The following is an 18,611-nucleotide window of genomic DNA, read 5'->3' on the forward strand; positions in this document are numbered from 1 at the left end:
GCCGTTACCATGACACGCTGTTTGCATAAGGCTAACGCTACGAATTAAGTATTAACTTCTATTCATAAAAAATATGCTTTGGTTATTAGAAAACCTATGAAAGAAAGTTATAAATGACACGTCTCCAACAGTAATAATGGATGTGATGATGAAATATAAAAATGTAAATGTTACACATGTAGTTCAGAGTAACTAATGCCACTTAGAAGCTGTTTTAACACCAACAATTGTTTGTGTTTTTATTTCCTCTTCATGTAGTAATGTTACTCTGCTCTATAAGTGACAGTATCTCTGAGATGTTTGATTTGCTCTTGTGTTTACTTAATTCATTCAGTTGTAAATGTGTATTTAAAATATGTGTCCATACAGTCAATGTTAGATATTCAATTTTGGACATTTAAAGAAAACTAAAACACGATCATGTCAAATAGCGCCCCCTATATTTTGCACCACCAGCCGCCACTGCTATTATAATAGATCCATGGACTTAGACACAGGGAAACATGCTGCTCTCCTGGGGACGAGCTGAGGAGGCTCTGCAGGTGAACGAGGCTCTGCAGGTGAACCAGGCTCTGCAGGTGAACCAGGCTCTGCAGGTGAACGAAGCTCTGCAGGTGAACCAGGCTCTGCAGGTGAGCAAGGCTCTGCAGGTGAACCAGGCTCTGCAGGTGAACGAGGCTCTGCAGGTGAACCAGGCTCTGCAGGTGAGCAAGGCTCTGCAGGTGAACCAGGCTCTGCAGGTGAACGAGGCTCTGCAGGTGAGCAAGGCTCTGCAGGTGAACCAGGCTCTGCAGGTGAACGAGGCTCTGCAGGTGAACCAGGCTCTGCAGGTGAACCAGGCTCTGCAGGTGAACCAGGCTCTGCAGGTGAACCAGGCTCTGCAGGTGAACCAGGCTCTGCAGGTGAACCAGGCTCTGCAGGTGAACCAGGCTCTGCAGGTGAGCAGTAGGTGCGTTCTATGATTGACATGTGAATTAACTACTCGGCTGTCCACGCCACCAGGAAATGAGACTCAGATTTGGCGCCAAAAATCCTCCATATTTCCTTTAAGAAGGTAAAAATGTGAATAAGCGTGTGTCAAACCTCAGAGTGTGATCAGAGCGATAGTGAGCTTATTGTTTCCATCAAACTGATCAAATGTGTGCGTCACTGACGGAAACAGCAGCCATTTTGTGTCATGCGACCGCCACATGTGACATGACTTTTCTTTGTGCAGGGGCCCTGTCTGAAAACAACAGCTCAGCAGGTAAAGACGCTCACACTGAGGATAAACACTCTGCCACAGTCACACACTTAGAGATGCTGCGTTCACGTGACCTCGGAGACTCTGTAGATCCCACATCCGACTCAGAAAAACGGCCGCGAACACAATTTGGGTCTGAATGAGGCGCTGGGACAAAGGACTTTGATTTATATCTCACATGGATCACATTCAAGACACAATTCAGCTTTTTAAACCTCAAAGTTAGAAGTAAAACAACTCATTTTAGTATCTTTATTTTAGATCAAAGGCTTTATTTAACACATGTGCTGTCACCTCAACCACTCCACCACCGCAGCACTGCTTAAAGTCTCTTCAATCATTTATTTATCAGCCGTTTGCCACCAACAAACATCTCCTCATTTCACTGACACAACAATCAGACTTTTATCACATCTTTCCACTGAATCCAATGAGACAAATGTAAATGTGTGCAGGTAAAGGGGCGGGGCTTCAGCTGCTCAGGTAAAGGGGCGGGGCTCACTCTGTCTCTTGTCTGCTCAGAGCCGCTCAGGCTGGTGGGAGGAGCCGGTCGCTGTGCTGGGACTGTGGAGGTGAAACACAGAGGAGAGTGGAGACGAGGGGAGACCTTTGGCCCCTGGAACCTGGGGGCCACAGCTGCTGTGTGTCGAGACCTGGACTGTGGCTCTGCTGTTTCTGTAGGAAGAAGAGATGGTTTTCCAAAGAGTCCTGTGTGGGGGATCAGATCTGACTGTGTGAAGAAGTCTACAGTGACAGAGTGTGTCACAGACTATTCCACTTCTTCTGGTCTGGAGGTGGTGTGTTCAGGTAAAAGTCTTAAATCCTCAGGTTGAATCTCTCAGATGTTCCTCACAGACTCCTCCTCTCTGTGGGAGGAGTCAGTCATTATAGAAGTATTATTGGCTCAGTATAACAGATGATGAACAGTTTGATGCTAAAGCTTAGCATTAGCTCTCTAAATATCCACATGTGAATCATGAAGAGTGTTTGTGGTGGGACCACCTCAGTGTCAGGAGGACAGACTCGTGTCCCTCACGCCGGGTCTGGAGCTGTGTTCAGCTCTGATGTTACATCCTCCTCTTCACTCTCACATCTTTGTCTCTGACCACAGTCATTTTCTACTTTTTATATTATAAATACAGACAAACAGAACAAGACCAGAGAGAAAAAGATCAAATACATGAAAATAAAGTGTCCTCCAGGCACATGTCCCTCTGTCTCTGTCCCATCTGTCCCAGTGTCTGGAGAATCTGTCCATGTTTCACTTTAATCATGTTTTAGCTCTAGTTTCTCCAGAGGAACGTCCAATTAGAGTTTAGATCAGGCCCAAAACATCCAGCCCCGCCCGAGTCCTGCACTCATAGAACCAGAGTTACTTTAAGTAACCAGAGTTCTATTGTCAGAATAAAGTGAAAGAGCTTCATGTGTTCACAGCTTTAGTGTTCTGCCTGCAGATGTCTCTGGACCAGAAGAGCTCGTCCTCAGACGACTGACCCATATTATCTCTCTCTGTCCTTTCTCTCTCTTTCAGGGCATCTGACTTTCTCTGCTCTTTGCTCCTCTTCTTTCCCCTTTTCATCCACGTTCTGTCACTCACATCCTCCATGTCCCACATGTGTGTGTCCTATTGGCTCAGAGTGGTGATGTCACACATGTGTGTGTCCTATTGGCTCAGAGTGGTGATGTCACACATGTGTGTGTCCTATTGGCTCAGAGTGGTGATGTCACACATGTGTGTGTCCTATTGGCTCAGAGCGATGATGTCACACATGTGTGTGTCCTATTGGCTCAGAGTGGTGATGTCACACATGTGTGTGTCCTATTGGCTCAGAGTGGTGATGTCACACATGTGTGTCCTATTGGCTCAGAGTGGTGATGTCACACATGTGTGTGTCCTATTGGCTCAGAGCGGTGATGTCACACATGTGTGTGTCCTATTGGCTCAGAGCGGTGATGTCACACATGTGTATGTCCTATTGGCTCAGAGCGGTGATGTCACACATGTGTGTGTCCTATTGGCTCAGAGCGGTGATGTCACACACGTGTGTGTCCTATTGGCTCAGAGCGGTGATGTCACATGTGTCCACAGACTGGGTGCGGCTGGTCTCGGGGTCCGGCCTGTGCTCAGGATCAGTGCAGATCTGGGATCAGTCCTGGACCTGGCTCTGTGAAGAGGCCTTGGACCTTCAGGGTGCAGAGGTGCTGTGCAGGGAGCTGGGCTGTGGGGCTCCTTCTCTCCTCCAGGGGGCGGTCTCTCCTCTGGGACTGCAGACCTTCCACTGTGAGGGACATGAGTCTGCTCTGAGGGACTGTCCCCGCTCCAGCTCAAGGACCTGCTCCTCTAGAGCCGCTTCAGCTGCTCAGTCAAAGGGGCGGGGCTCACTCTGTCTCTTGTCTGTTCAGAGCCACTCAGGCTGGTGGGAGGAGCCAGTCGCTGTGCTGGGACTCTGGAGGTGAAACTCACAGGAGAGTGGAGACGAGTGAGGACCTGGGACTCCTGGGACCTGGGGGCCACAGCTGCTGTGTGTCGAGACCTGGACTGTGGCTCTGCTGTTTCTGGAGGAAGAAGAGATGGTTTTCCATTGATTCATGTGTGGGGGATCAGATATGACAGTGAGAAGAAGTCTACAGTGACAGAGTGTGTCTTCAGCACAGACTCTTCCTCTCCTCGTGGTCTGGACGTGTTTTGTTCAGGTAAAAGTGAAAGTGTTTTACATTTTTAGGTTTAGACGTAAGACGTAAAACATTATAATAACCACAATAATCCCTCCTAACACATGAGTTCAGGAGGAAATTAAAAAAATCCTTTCTATATTAATTTCCTTAACATAAACAATACAGATTTTAATCAGTACTTTTAACACTAAAATAACATTTGTTCCTCCAAAGTTTCACTTCATCTGATCTTTGACCCAGAGAAATGATTGAACCTTTAGTGAGCCTCACGTTCTTCCTCTCTCGCTCCTTCAACCTTCACCTCACACATTTTACCCTTTATTTACTTTGGAGTGAAACATTTGTGTCGACAGGAAAAGAGAACACTGCTCCCAGAATGTGACCTCTGACCCTGGACTCGGGCCTCAGTCGGGTCAAGAATTAAACCTCTTCATCCTCTCTCTCCACAGACTTACTGAATCGTCCAATCATCTCCCTGTCTGTGTTAGACGGGGCATCAGAGGCCCTGCCGCAGGGGGTGCGGGTGCTGCTGGGGTTAAAGTTCAGGGTCAAATGCTCTGTGGAGCCACAGTTCCCAGGAGGCTCCTTCCAGCTCCTCCCACTGTGGACCTCACTCTACCCCCTGCCCGCTGTCAATCACTCTGCACACTTCCTGTTCTCTGACACTGGCCCCGCCCACAAAGGAAACTACACCTGTGTTTACCACCTGCAGGTGTTCAACCACACCTTCTCCTCTCAGAGCCACGCCCTTCAGCTCTATGTGGGAGGTGAGTACAGCAACACAGCCTCATGTTAGAGTCACAGCCTCATGTTAGAGTCACAGCCTCATGTTAGAGTCACAGTCTCATGTTAGAGTCACAGCCTCATGTTAGAGTCACAGCCTCATGTTAGAGTCACAGTCTCATGTTAGAGTCACAGCCTCATGTTAGAGTCACAGTCTCATGTTAGAGTCACAGCCTCATGTTAGAGTCACAGTCTCATGTTAGAGTCACAGCCTCATGTTAGAGTCACAGCCTCATGTTAGAGTCACAGTCTCATGTTAGAGTCACAGCCTCATGTTAGAGTCACAGTCTCATGTTAGAGTCACAGTCTCATGTTAGAGTCCCAGTCTCATGTTAGAGTCACAGCCTCATGTTAGAGTCACAGCCTCATGTTAGAGTCACAGCCTCATGTTAGAGTCACAGCCTCATGTTAGAGTCACAGTCTCATGTTAGAGTCCCAGTCTCATGTTAGAGTCACAGCCTCATGTTAGAGTCACAGCCTCATGTTAGAGTCACAGCCTCATGTTAGAGTCACAGCCTCATGTGAGTCCTTTTGTGTTGCAGCTTCAGACTCACACTTGATCTCCAGAGTCCTGGTCGTTCTGCTGTTGATTGTCATAGTCGTCCTTCTACTTTTCTACTACTACAAGGTACTGGAGTCTTTAGTTCTGGTTTAGACCTGGTTTAGTCCTGGTTTAGTCCTGGTTTAGTCCTGGTTTAGACCTGGTTTAGACCTGGTTTAGTCCTGGTTTAGTCCTGGTTTAGTCCTGGTTTAGTCCTGGTTTAGACCTGGTTTAGACCTGGTTTAGTCCTGGTTTAGTCCTGGTTTAGTCCTGGTTTAGACCTGGTTTAGTCCTGGTTTAGACCTGGTTTAGACCTGGTTTAGTCCTGGTTTAGTCCTGGTTTAGACCTGGTTTAGACCTGGTTTAGTCCTGGTTTAGTCTTGGTTTAGTCCTGGTTTAGTCCTGGTTTAGTCCTGGGTTAGACCTGGTTTAGTCCTGGTTTAGTCCTGGTTTAGACCTGGTTTAGTCCTGGTTTAGTCCTGGTTTTGTCCTGGTTTAGACCTGGTTTAGTCCTGGTTTAGTCCTGGTTTAGTCCTGGTTTAGACCTGGTTTAGTCCTGGTTTTGTCCTGGTTTAGTCCTGGTTTAGTCCTGGTTTAGTCCTGGTTTTGTCCTGGTTTAGACCTGGTTTAGTCCTGGTTTAGTCCTGGTTTAGTCCTGGTTTAGACCTGGTTTAGTCCTGGTTTTGTCCTGGTTTAGTCCTGGTTTAGTCCTGGTTTAGTCCTGGTTTAGAACTACTTCAGTTATTGTTTGTTTGGGGTTTATTCTTTCATGTTTTCCTTCATGTTTTTTGTGAACAGAACCTCCTGTTGTTTCAGGTCAAGGCCAGAGGCGGCGCTAGAGAGACGTCCGAAGTGGAGCTGGAGTTGGATTTGTTCAGTTCCTCCTGACCTGTGGCTCTGTGGTCATGAAGTCATTTGAGGGCCTGGTTCTTCCCCACCTTAAGGCCTTCACCTCCCCCCTGCTGGACCCCCTGCTGGACCCCCCCTGCTGGACCCCCCCCTGCTGGACCCCCCCTGCTGGACCCCCCCCTGCTGGACCCCCCCTGCTGGACCCCCCCTGCTGGACCCCCTGGCTCTCCACTTCACCTGCAGCACCTGGACTCTCCTAGAATCCTCCTGCTCTGCTCCAGGACAAGCTCTCCCAGCTCAACGTGCCTGACTCCACCTGCAGGTGGAGCACTCACTTCCTGACAGATCAGAGTCAGTGTGTGTCACTGGGGAAGAATGTCTCAGACACTGGGACCATCAGCACAGGATCTCCACAGGGCTGTGTACTTTCTCCCCTGCTCTTCTCCCTGTGACAAACTGCTGCACCTCCAGCCATGACTCTGTAAAACTGATCAAGTTTGTGGACGACACCACCCTCATCACCATGACGACACCACCCTCATCACCATGACGACACCACCCTCATCGGGCTCATCTGGGACGGGGATGAGTCTGTTACAGGAGGTGGAGCGGCTGGTGTCCTGGTGCAGCGGTAACAACCTGGAGTTCAACACCAGAAGACAGTGGAGATGATCGTGGACTTCACCCCCCCTCACCATCACAGACTCCTCCATCTCCACCGTGGACTCCTCCACCTCCTCTGCACCACCATCACCAGGACCTCAAGTGGGAGGAGCCACCATCAGCTCCTCAAGAAGAACCAGCAGAGGATGTACTTCCTGCAGCAGCTGAGGAAAGACAAGCTGCCAGTGCAGATGATGGTGCAGTTCTACACGGCCATCATTGAGTCCATCCTCACCTACTCCATCACCTCCTCCATCACCTCCTCCATCACCTCCTCCATCTCCTCCTCCATCTCCTCCTCCATCACCTCCTCCATCACCTCCTCCATCACCTCCTCCATCTCCTCCTCCATCACCTCCTCCATCACCTCCTCCATCACCTCCTCCATCTCCTCCTCCATCTCCTCCTCCATCACCTCCTCCATCACCTCCTCCATCACCGTGTGGTATGCTGGAGCCATAGCCAGGGACAAACAGAGACTACAGCGCATTGTGTGGTCTGCTGAGAAGGTGATCGGCTGCAGACTTTGATGTCTGCAGGAGGCCTCCTGCACTCCCCTCAGGCCGAAGGCCACACCCCTGAGGCAGGAGGCCACTCCCCTCAGGCCGAAGGCCACACCCCTGAGGCAGGGGGCCACTCCCCTCAGGCTGTTGGACTCATGAACATTTCTTAAACACTGTCCCTTTAACCATCATTTAATCACTCACTGTTCACTTTCTGCTCTTCATATGTAAATTCAACTGTACATTTGTGAACATATTAAGCCTATTTTTTATTCTGTTTTATCTATAGCTTATTGTTATTTTTCTTGTTGTAGCAGATTTCATTTGTGTCTCTTTTAGACTTATTCATTCAGTACGTTTATGTTTTTTATAACATTTGGTTTTGACGTCTTGACAAAGCTCTGTCCTTGTCCAGTAAACACGCAACGAGAAAGTCCAAATCCTGACAAGAACGTGTCGTCCTCCTAACACTAGGTGGCGATATGCGTCGTTTCAGCAACTTATACAACCCCCATTCCGGTTGAACTTTTGCGTCTCATATAAACAACTGTCATGCGCATTTTGGAACAACAGCAGTCGTACAGCTTTGTTCATCTCGTATGTAATGTAACAATCTTATTGTGCAGATTAAGTGCACGCTAACCCTGGTGTTCACGGTCATTTCGAGAGGCAGACAAGAATGCCGTATGCTGTTTCAGGGCTGCAACAATATCATGTCTTAGTTGGTGAACTTGATGTTGTCGCCACTGACTCGGAATTCTCGTTCTTGTTGGATGATGGTTCGGAGCACAGACGGTGGGAGAGGGTCATGATGAAGGCGTTTTCCGACACTGAATGGAAAGAGGATTTCCGAATGACGCGCAGGTCATTAAACAATAAACTTTGTGGACTAATGGAAGGTGTTTTGAGCCCCAGGAAGCGACTGTGTAGCACCAATTCCACTCAAGATGAGAACCGTCATTGTTCTCTATAAACTGGCCAGTTGTGCAGAGTATCGTGTCGTTGCAAACCAGTTTGGGGTGCACAAATCAACGGTGAAAACGTTTGTGTACTGCTTCTGCAAAGGTATGGTGTCTTCAGTTATTCACCAACTGATAAAAGCACCAACCGTGAAAGAAGCTTGTGCCACTGCACGCCGGTTCCAGCAGAAGTTGGGCCAGAGATCATGGGATGCATCGACGGAACACACATCCCCGTTTTACCACCGAGTGACGGGTAAAAAGACTTCATGGTGGTGGAGCCGTGGTGGAGGATACATACCGGTGAATTGGCCAAATACCGTCAGCTTCTTTGTGTAGTGCTGTGTGTAGCCTCATGTGTGTTGATACTTGTGTTTGCATTCATCATTTTGTAGGTTCTGGAACATCAAGTGTAAGATGCTGGATGTGCACACGACGCAAATGTCCTCAGTCGACATGATTTATCCAGATCTACTGCCAAAGGTAAAGTCATGTGTCTGTATTGTATTGTCATTTTAACAGTGGTATCTGTTCATTCTGTAACAACATGTCGCACAAAGAGCACAACAACATGTCGCACAAAGAGCACAACAACATGTCGCACAAAGAGCACAACAACATGTAACACAAAGAGTACAACAACATGTCGCACAAAGAGCACAACAACATGTCACACAAAGAGCACAACAACATGTCGCACAAAGAGCACAACAACATGTCACACAAAGAGTACAACAACATGTCGCACAAAGAGAACAACATGTCGCACAAAGAGCACGACAACATGTTGCACAAAGAGCACAACAACATGTCGCACAACAACATGTCGCACAACGAGAACAACATGTCGCACAAAGAGCACAACAACATGTCGCACAAAGAGCACAACAACATGTAACACAAAGAGTACAACAACATGTCGCACAAAGAGCACAACAACATGTCACACAAAGAGTACAACAACATGTCACACAAAGAGCACAACAACATGTCACACAAAGAGAACAACAACATGTCACACAAAGAGCACAACAACATGTCGCACAAAGAGTACAACAACATGTCACACAAAGAGAACAACAACATGTCGCACAAAGAGAACAACAACATGTCACACAAAGAGTACAACAACATGTCGCACAAAGAGCACAACAACATGTCACACAAAGAGCACAACAACATGTCGCACAAAGAGCACAACAACATGTCGCACAAAGAGCACAACAACATGTCGCACAAAGAGCACAACAACATGTCACACAAAGAGCACAACAACATGTCGCACAAAGAGCACAACAACATGTCGCACAAAGAGCACAACAACATGTAACACAAAGAGTACAACAACATGTCGCACAAAGAGCACAACAACATGTCACACAAAGAGCACAACAACATGTCGCACAAAGAGCACAACAACATGTCACACAAAGAGTACAACAACATGTCGCACAAAGAGAACAACATGTCGCACAAAGAGCACGACAACATGTTGCACAAAGAGCACAACAACATGTCGCACAACAACATGTCGCACAACGAGAACAACATGTCACACAAAGAGCACAACAACATGTAACACAAAGAGTACAACAACATGTCGCACAAAGAGCACAACAACATGTCGCACAAAGAGCACAACAACATGTCGCACAAAGAGCACAACAACATGTCACACAAAGAGCACAACAACATGTCGCACAAAGAGCACAACAACATGTCACACAAAGAGTACAACAACATGTCACACAAAGAGAACAACAACATGTCACACAAAGAGCACAACAACATGTCGCACAAAGAGTACAACAACATGTCACACAAAGAGAACAACAACATGTCGCACAAAGAGAACAACAACATGTCACACAAAGAGTACAACAACATGTCGCACAAAGAGCACAACAACATGTCACACAAAGAGCACAACAACATGTCGCACAAAGAGCACAACAACATGTAACACAAAGAGTACAACAACATGTCGCACAAAGAGAACAACATGTCACACAAAGAGCACAACAACATGTCGCACAAAGAGCACGACAACATGTTGCACAAAGAGCACAACAACATGTCGCACAACAACATGTCGCACAACGAGAACAACATGTCACACAAAGAGCACAACAACATGTCGTACAAAGAGCACAACAACATGTCACACAAAGAGCACGACAACATGTCGCACAAAGAGCACAACAACATGTCGCACAAAGAGCACAACAACATGTCACACAAAGAGCACAACAACATGTCGCACAAAGAGCACAACAACATGTCGCACAAAGAGCACAACAACATGTCGCACAAAGAGCACAACAACATGTAACACAAAGAGTACAACAACATGTCGCACAAAGAGCACAACAACATGTCACACAAAGAGCACAACAACATGTCACACAAAGAGTACAACAACATGTCACACAAAGAGCACGACAAAGTCTGAGGAATAAAGTCTGGCGGTAATGCAACACTTGGATGCCAACCGCCATAAAACAACAACAACAACAACAACAACATGTCGCACAAAGAGCACAACAACATGTCGCACAAAGAGCACAACAACATGTAACACAAAGAGTACAACAACATGTCGCACAAAGAGCACAACAACATGTCACACAAAGAGCACAACAACATGTAACACAAAGAGTACAACAACATGTCACACAAAGAGCACAACAACATGTCGTACAAAGAGCACAACAACATGTCACACAAAGAGTACAACAACATGTCACACAAAGAGCACAACAACATGTCGCACAAAGAGAACAACAACATGTCACACAAAGAGTACAACAACATGTCGCACAAAGAGAACAACATGTCACACAAAGAGCACAACAACATGTCGCACAAAGAGCACGACAACATGTTGCACAAAGAGCACAACAACATGTCGCACAACAACATGTCGCACAACGAGAACAACATGTCACACAAAGAGCACAACAACATGTCACACAAAGAGCACGACAACATGTAACACAAAGAGCACGACAACATGTCGCACAAAGAGCACAACAACATGTCACACAAAGAGCACAACAACATGTCACACAAAGAGCACAACAACATGTCACACAAAGAGCACAACAACATGTCACACAAAGAGCACAACAAAATGTCACACAAAGAGCACAACAACATGTCGCACAAAGAGCACAACAACATGTCGCACAAAGAGAACAACAACATCTCGCACAAAGAGAACAACAACATGTCGCACAAAGAGCACAACAACATGTCGCACAAAGAGCACAACAACATGTCACACAAAGAGAACAACAACATGTCGCACAAAGAGCACAACAACATGTCGCACAAAGAGAACAACAACATCTCGCACAAAGAGAACAACAACATGTCGCACAAAGAGCACAACAACATGTCGCACAAAGAGCACAACAACATGTCACACAAAGAGAACAACAACATGTCGCACAAAGAGAACAACAACATGTTGCACAAAGAGAACAACAACATGTCGCACAAAGAGAACAACAACATGTCGCACAAAGAGAACAACAACATGTCGCACAAAGAGCACAACAACATGTCGCTCAAAGAGCACAACAACATGTCGCACAAAGAGAACAACAACATGTCGCACAAACAGAACAACAACATGTCGCACAAAGAGAACAACAACATGTCGCACAAAGAGAACAACAACATGTCGCACAAAGAGAACAACAACATGTCGCACAAAGAGCACAACAACATGTCGCACAAAGAGAACAACAACATGTCGCACAAAGAGCACAACAACATGTCGCACAAAGAGCACAACATGTCACAGAGAGAACAACATGTCGCACAAAGAGCACGACAACATGTAACACAAAGAGCACGACAACATGTCGCACAAAGAGCACAACAACATGTCACACAAAGAGCACAACAACATGTCACACAAAGAGCACAACAACATGTCACACAAAGAGCACAACAAAATGTCACACAAAGAGCACAACAACATGTCGCACAAAGAGCACAACAACATGTCGTACAAAGAGCACAACAACATGTCACACAAAGAGAACAACAACATGTCGCACAAAGAGCACAACAACATGTCGCACAAAGAGCACAACAACATGTAACACAAAGAGCACAACAACATGTCGCACAAAGAGCACAACAACATGTCGCACAAAGAGCACAACAACATGTCGCACAAAGAGCACAACAACATGTCGCACAAAGAGCACAACAACATGTTGCACAAAGAGCACAACAACATGTCGCACAAAGAGCACAACAACATGTCGCACAAAGAGCACAACAACATGTCGCACAAAGAGAACAACAACATGTCGTAAAAAGAGCACAACAACATGTCGCACAAAGAGCACAACAACATGTCGCACAAAGAGAACAACAACATGTCGCACAAAGAGAACAACAACATGTCGTACAAAGAGCACAACAACATGTCGCACAAAGAGCACAACAACATGTCGCACAAAGAGAACAACAACATGTCGTAAAAAGAGCACAACAACATGTCGCACAAAGAGCACAACAACATGTCGCACAAAGAGAACAACAACATGTCGCACAAAGAGCACAACAACATGTCGCACAAAGAGAACAACAACATGTCGCACAAAGAGCACAACAACATGTCGCACAAAGAGCACAACATGTCGCACAGAGAGAACAACAACATGTCGCACAAAGAGCACGACAACATGTAACACAAAGAGCACGACAACATGTCGCACAAAGAGCACAACAACATGTCATACAAAGAGCACAACAACATGTCGCACAAAGAGAACAACAACATGTCGCACAAAGAGCACGACTACATGTAACACAAAGAGCACGACAACATGTCGCACAAAGAGAACAACAACATGTCGTACAAAGAGAACAACAACATGTCACACAAAGAGCACAACAACATGTCGTACAATGAGAACAACATGTCGCACAAAGAGAACAACAACATGTCGCACAAAGAGAACAACATGTCGCACAAAGAGAACAACAACATGTCGCACAAAGAGAACAACATGTCGCACAAAGAGAACAACAACATGTCGCACAAAGAGAACAACAACATGTCGCACAAAGAGCACAACAACATGTCGCACAAAGAGCACAACAACATGTCGCACAAAGAGAACAACAACATGTAACACAAAGAGCACGACAACATGTCGCACAAAGAGCACAACAACATGTCACACAAAGAGCACAACAACATGTCGCACAAAGAGCACGACAACATGTCGCACAAAGAGCACAACAACATGTCACACAAAGAGCACAACAACATGTCACACAAAGAGCACAACAACATGTCACACAAAGAGCACAACAACATGTCACACAAAGAGCACAACAACATGTCACACAAAGAGCACAACAACATGTCGTACAAAGAGCACAACAACATGTCGCTCAAAGAGCACAACAACATGTCACACAAAGAGAACAACAACATGTCGCACAAAGAGCACAACAACATGTCGCACAAAGAGCACAACAACATGTAACACAAAGAGCACAACAACATGTCGCACAAAGAGAACAACAACATGTCGCACAAAGAGCACAACAACATGTTGCACAAAGAGCACAACATGTCGCACAAAGAGAACAACATGTCGCACAAAGAGCACGACAACATGTCGCACAAAGAGCACAACAACATGTCGCACAAAGAGAACAACAACATGTCGCACAAAGAGCACAACAACATGTCGCACAAAGAGAACAACAACATGTCGCACAAAGAGAACAACAACATGTCGCACAAAGAGAACAACAACATGTCGTACAAAGAGCACAACAACATGTCGAACAAAGAGAACAACAACATGTCGCACAAAGAGAACAACAACATGTCGCACAAAGAGAACAACAACATGTCGTAAAAAGAGCACAACAACATGTCGCACAAAGAGCACAACAACATGTCGCACAAAGAGCACAACAACATGTCGCACAAAGAGAACAACAACATGTCGTAAAAAGAGCACAACAACATGTCGCACAAAGAGCACAACAACATGTCGCACAAAGAGCACAACAACATGTCGCACAAAGAGCACAACAACATGTCGCACAAAGAGAACAACAACATGTCGCACAAAGAGCACAACAACATGTCGCACAAAGAGCACAACAACATGTCATACAAAGAGCACAACAACATGTCACACAAAGAGCACAACAACATGTCGCACAAAGTGAACAACAACATGTCGCACAAAGAGCACGACAACATGTAACACAAAGAGCACGACAACATGTCGCACAAAGAGAACAACAACATGTCGCACAAAGAGCACAACAACATGTCGCACAAAGAGCACGACAACATGTCGCACAAAGAGAACAACATGTCGCACAAAGAGAACAACAACATGTCGCACAAAGAGCACAACAACATGTCGCACAAACAGAACAACAACATGTCGCACAAAGAGAACAACATGTCGCACAAAGAGAACAACAACATGTCGCACAAAGAGCACAACAACATGTCGCACAAAGAGCACAACAACATGTCGCACAAAGAGAACAACAACATCTCGCACAAAGAGAACAACAACATGTCGCACAAAGAGCACAACAACATGTCGTACAAAGAGCACAACAACATGTCGCACAAAGAGCACAACAACATGTCACACAAAGAGAACAACAACATGTCGCACAAAGAGAACAACAACATGTCGCACAAAGAGAACAACAACATGTCGCACAAAGAGAACAACAACATGTCGCACAAAGAGAACAACAACATGTCGCACAAAGAGCACAACAACATGTCGCTCAAAGAGCACAACAACATGTCACACAAAGAGAACAACAACATGTCGCACAAACAGAACAACAACATGTCGCACAAACTGAACAACAACATGTCGCACAAAGAGAACAACAACATGTCGCACAAAGAGAACAACAACATGTCGCACAAAGAGAACAACAAAATGTTGCACAAAGAGCACAACAACATGTCGCACAAAGAGAACAACAACATGTCGCACAAAGAGCACAACAACATGTCGCACAAAGAGCACAACATGTCACACAGAGAGAACAACATGTCGCACAAAGAGCACGACAACATTTAACACAAAGAGCACGACAACATGTCGCACAAAGAGCACAACAACATGTCACACAAAGAGCACAACAACATGTCACACAAAGAGCACAACAACATGTCACACAAAGAGCACAACAAAATGTCACACAAAGAGCACAACAACATGTCGCACAAAGAGCACAACAACATGTCGTACAAAGAGCACAACAACATGTCACACAAAGAGAACAACAACATGTCGCACAAAGAGCACAACAACATGTCGCACAAAGAGCACAACAACATGTAACACAAAGAGCACAACAACATGTCGCACAAAGAGAACAACAACATGTCGCACAAAGAGCACAACAACATGTTGCACAAAGAGCACAACAACATGTCGCACAAAGAGAACAACATGTCGCACAAAGAGCACAACAACATGTCGTACAAAGAGCACAACAACATGTCGCACAAAGAGCACAACAACATGTCGCACAAAGAGCACAACAACATGTCGCACAAAGAGAACAACAACATGTCGCACAAAGAGCACAACAACATGTCACACAAAGAGCACAACAACATGTCACACAAAGAGCACAACAACATGTCGCTCAAAGAGCACAACAACATGTCACACAAAGAGAACAACAACATGTCGCACAAAGAGCACAACAACATGTCGCACAAAGAGCACAACAACATGTAACACAAAGAGCACAACAACATTTCGCACAAAGAGAACAACAACATGTGACACAAAGAGCACAACAACATGTTGCACAAAGAGAACAACAACATGTCACACAAAGAGCACAACAACATGTTGCACAAAGAGCACAACATGTCGCACATAGAGAACAACATGTCGCACAAAGAGCACAACAACATGTCGCACAAAGAGCAAAACAACATGTCGTACAAAGAGCACAACAACATGTCGCACAAAGAGCACAACAACATGTCGCACAAAGAGAACAACAACATGTCGCACAAAGAGCACAACAACATGTCGCACAAAGAGAACAACAACATGTCGCACAAAGAGAACAACAACATGTCGCACAAAGAGAACAATAACATGTCGTACAAAGAGCACAACAACATGTCGAACAAAGAGCACAACAACATGTCGCACAAAGAGAACAACAACATGTCGTAAAAAGAGCACAACAACATGTCGCACAAAGAGCACAACAACATGTCGCACAAAGAGCACAACAACATGTCGCACAAAGAGCACAACAACATGTCGCACAAAGAGAACAACAACATGTCGCACAAAGAGCACAACAACATGTCGCACAAAGAGCACAACATGTCGCACAGAGAGAACAACAACATGTCGCACAAAGAGCACGACAACATGTAACACAAAGAGCACGACAACATGTCGCACAAAGAGCACAACAACATGTCATACAAAGAGAACAACAACATGTCGCACAAAGAGCACGACAACATGTAACACAAAGAGCACAACAACATGTCACACAAAGAGCACAACAACATGTCGCACAAAGAGCACAACAACATGTCATACAAAGAGAACAACAACATGTCGCACAAAGAGCACGACAACATGTAACACAAAGAGCACAACAACATGTCACACAAAGAGCACAACAACATGTCGCACAAAGAGAACAACAACATGTCGCACAAAGAGCACGACAACATGTAACACAAAGAGCACGACAACATGTCGCACAAAGAGCACAACAACATGTCATACAAAGAGAACAACAACATGTCGCACAAAGAGCACGACAACATGTAACACAAAGAGCACAACAACATGTCACACAAAGAGCACAACAACATGTCGCACAAAGAGAACAACAACATGTCGCACAAAGAGCACGACAACATGTAACACAAAGAGCACGACAACATGTCGCACAAAGAGAACAACATGTCACACAAAGAGCACAACAACATGTCACACAAAGAGAACAACAACATGTCGCACAAAGAGCACAACAACATGTCGCACAAAGAGCACAACAACATGTCGCACAAACAGAACAACAACATGTCGCACAAAGAGAACAACATGTCGCACAAAGAGAACAACAACATGTCGCACAAAGAGCACAACAACATGTCGCACAAAGAGCACAACAACATGTAACACAAAGAGCACGACAACATGTCGCACAAAGAGCACAACAACATGTCACACAAAGAGCACAACAACATGTCACACAAAGAGCACAACAACATGTCACACAAAGAGCACAACAACATGTCACACAAAGAGCACGACAACATGTCGCACAAAGAGCACAACAACATGTCACACAGAGAGCACAACAACATGTCGTACAAAGAGCACAACAACATGTCACACAAAGAGAACAACAACATGTCGCACAAAGAGCACAACAACATGTCGCACAAAGAGCACAACAACATGTCACACAAAGAGCACGACAACATGTCGCACAAAGAGCACAACAACATGTCACACAGAGAGCACAACAACATGTCGTACAAAGAGCACAACAACATGTCACACAAAGAGAACAACAACATGTCGCACAAAGAGCACAACAACATGTCGCACAAAGAGCACAACAACATGTAACACAAAGAGCACAACAACATGTCGCACAAAGAGAACAACAACATGTCGCACAAAGAGCACAACAACATGTTGCACAAAGAGCACAACATGTCGCACAAAGAGAACAACATGTCGTACAAAGAGCACAACAACATGTCGTACAAAGAGCACAACAACATGTCGCACAAAGAGCACAACAACATGTCACACAAAGAGAACAACAACATGTCGCACGAAGAGCACAACAACATGTCGCACAAAGAGCACAACAACATGTAACACAAAGAGCACAACAACATGTCGCACAAAGAGAACAACAACATGTCGCACAAAGAGCACAACAACATGTCGCACAAAGAGAACAACAACATGTCGCACAAAGAGAACAACAACATGTCGCACAAAGAGAACAACAACATGTCGTACAAAGAGCACAACAACATGTCGCACAAAGAGCACAACAACATGTCGCACAAAGAGAACAACAACATGTCGTAAAAAGAGCACAACAACATGTCGCACAAAGAGCACAACAACATGTCGCACAAAGAGCACAACAACATGTCGCACAAAGAGCACAACAACATGTCGCACAAAGAGAACAACAACATGTCGCACAAAGAGCACAACAACATGTCGCACAAAGAGAACAACAACATGTCGCACAAAGAGCACAACAACATGTCGCACAAAGAGCACAACATGTCGCACAGAGAGAACAACAACATGTCGCACAAAGAGCACGACAACATGTCA

General features: G+C 45.5%; 1 protein-coding gene across 1 annotated transcript; it reads left to right on the forward strand.

Annotated features, from left to right (window-relative positions):
* Positions 1-1,175: 1,175 nt before the first annotated feature.
* LOC140364270 (uncharacterized) lies at positions 1,176-6,131 on the forward strand. Its single transcript, XM_072450363.1, has 5 exons — positions 1,176-1,246; positions 1,766-2,050; positions 4,369-4,686; positions 5,245-5,330; positions 6,060-6,131. The coding sequence occupies exons 1-5, from the start codon at positions 1,198-1,200 to the stop codon at positions 6,129-6,131; spliced, it is 810 nt and encodes a 269-aa protein (XP_072306464.1). The 5' UTR covers positions 1,176-1,197.
* Positions 6,132-18,611: the final 12,480 nt, after the last annotated feature.

The sequence above is a fragment of the Eucyclogobius newberryi genome, unplaced genomic scaffold, assembly GCF_026437365.1.
Source record: "Eucyclogobius newberryi isolate DKJ021-1_F unplaced genomic scaffold, fEucNew1.0.hap1 SCAF_18, whole genome shotgun sequence".
Lineage (NCBI taxonomy): Eukaryota > Metazoa > Chordata > Actinopteri > Gobiiformes > Gobiidae > Eucyclogobius > Eucyclogobius newberryi.

Bases quoted from the DNA above. Each gene is read 5' to 3' on its own strand.
- LOC140364270 (XM_072450363.1), top strand. From the start codon at position 1,198: ATGACTTTTCTTTGTGCAGGGGCCCTGTCTGAAAACAACAGCTCAGCA. The intron at 1,247-1,765 runs GTAAAGACGCTC...TTGTCTGCTCAG, and splicing joins TGAAAACAACAGCTCAGCAG to AGCCGCTCAGGCTGGTGGGA. The intron at 5,331-6,059 runs GTACTGGAGTCT...CTGTTGTTTCAG, and splicing joins TACTTTTCTACTACTACAAG to GTCAAGGCCAGAGGCGGCGC.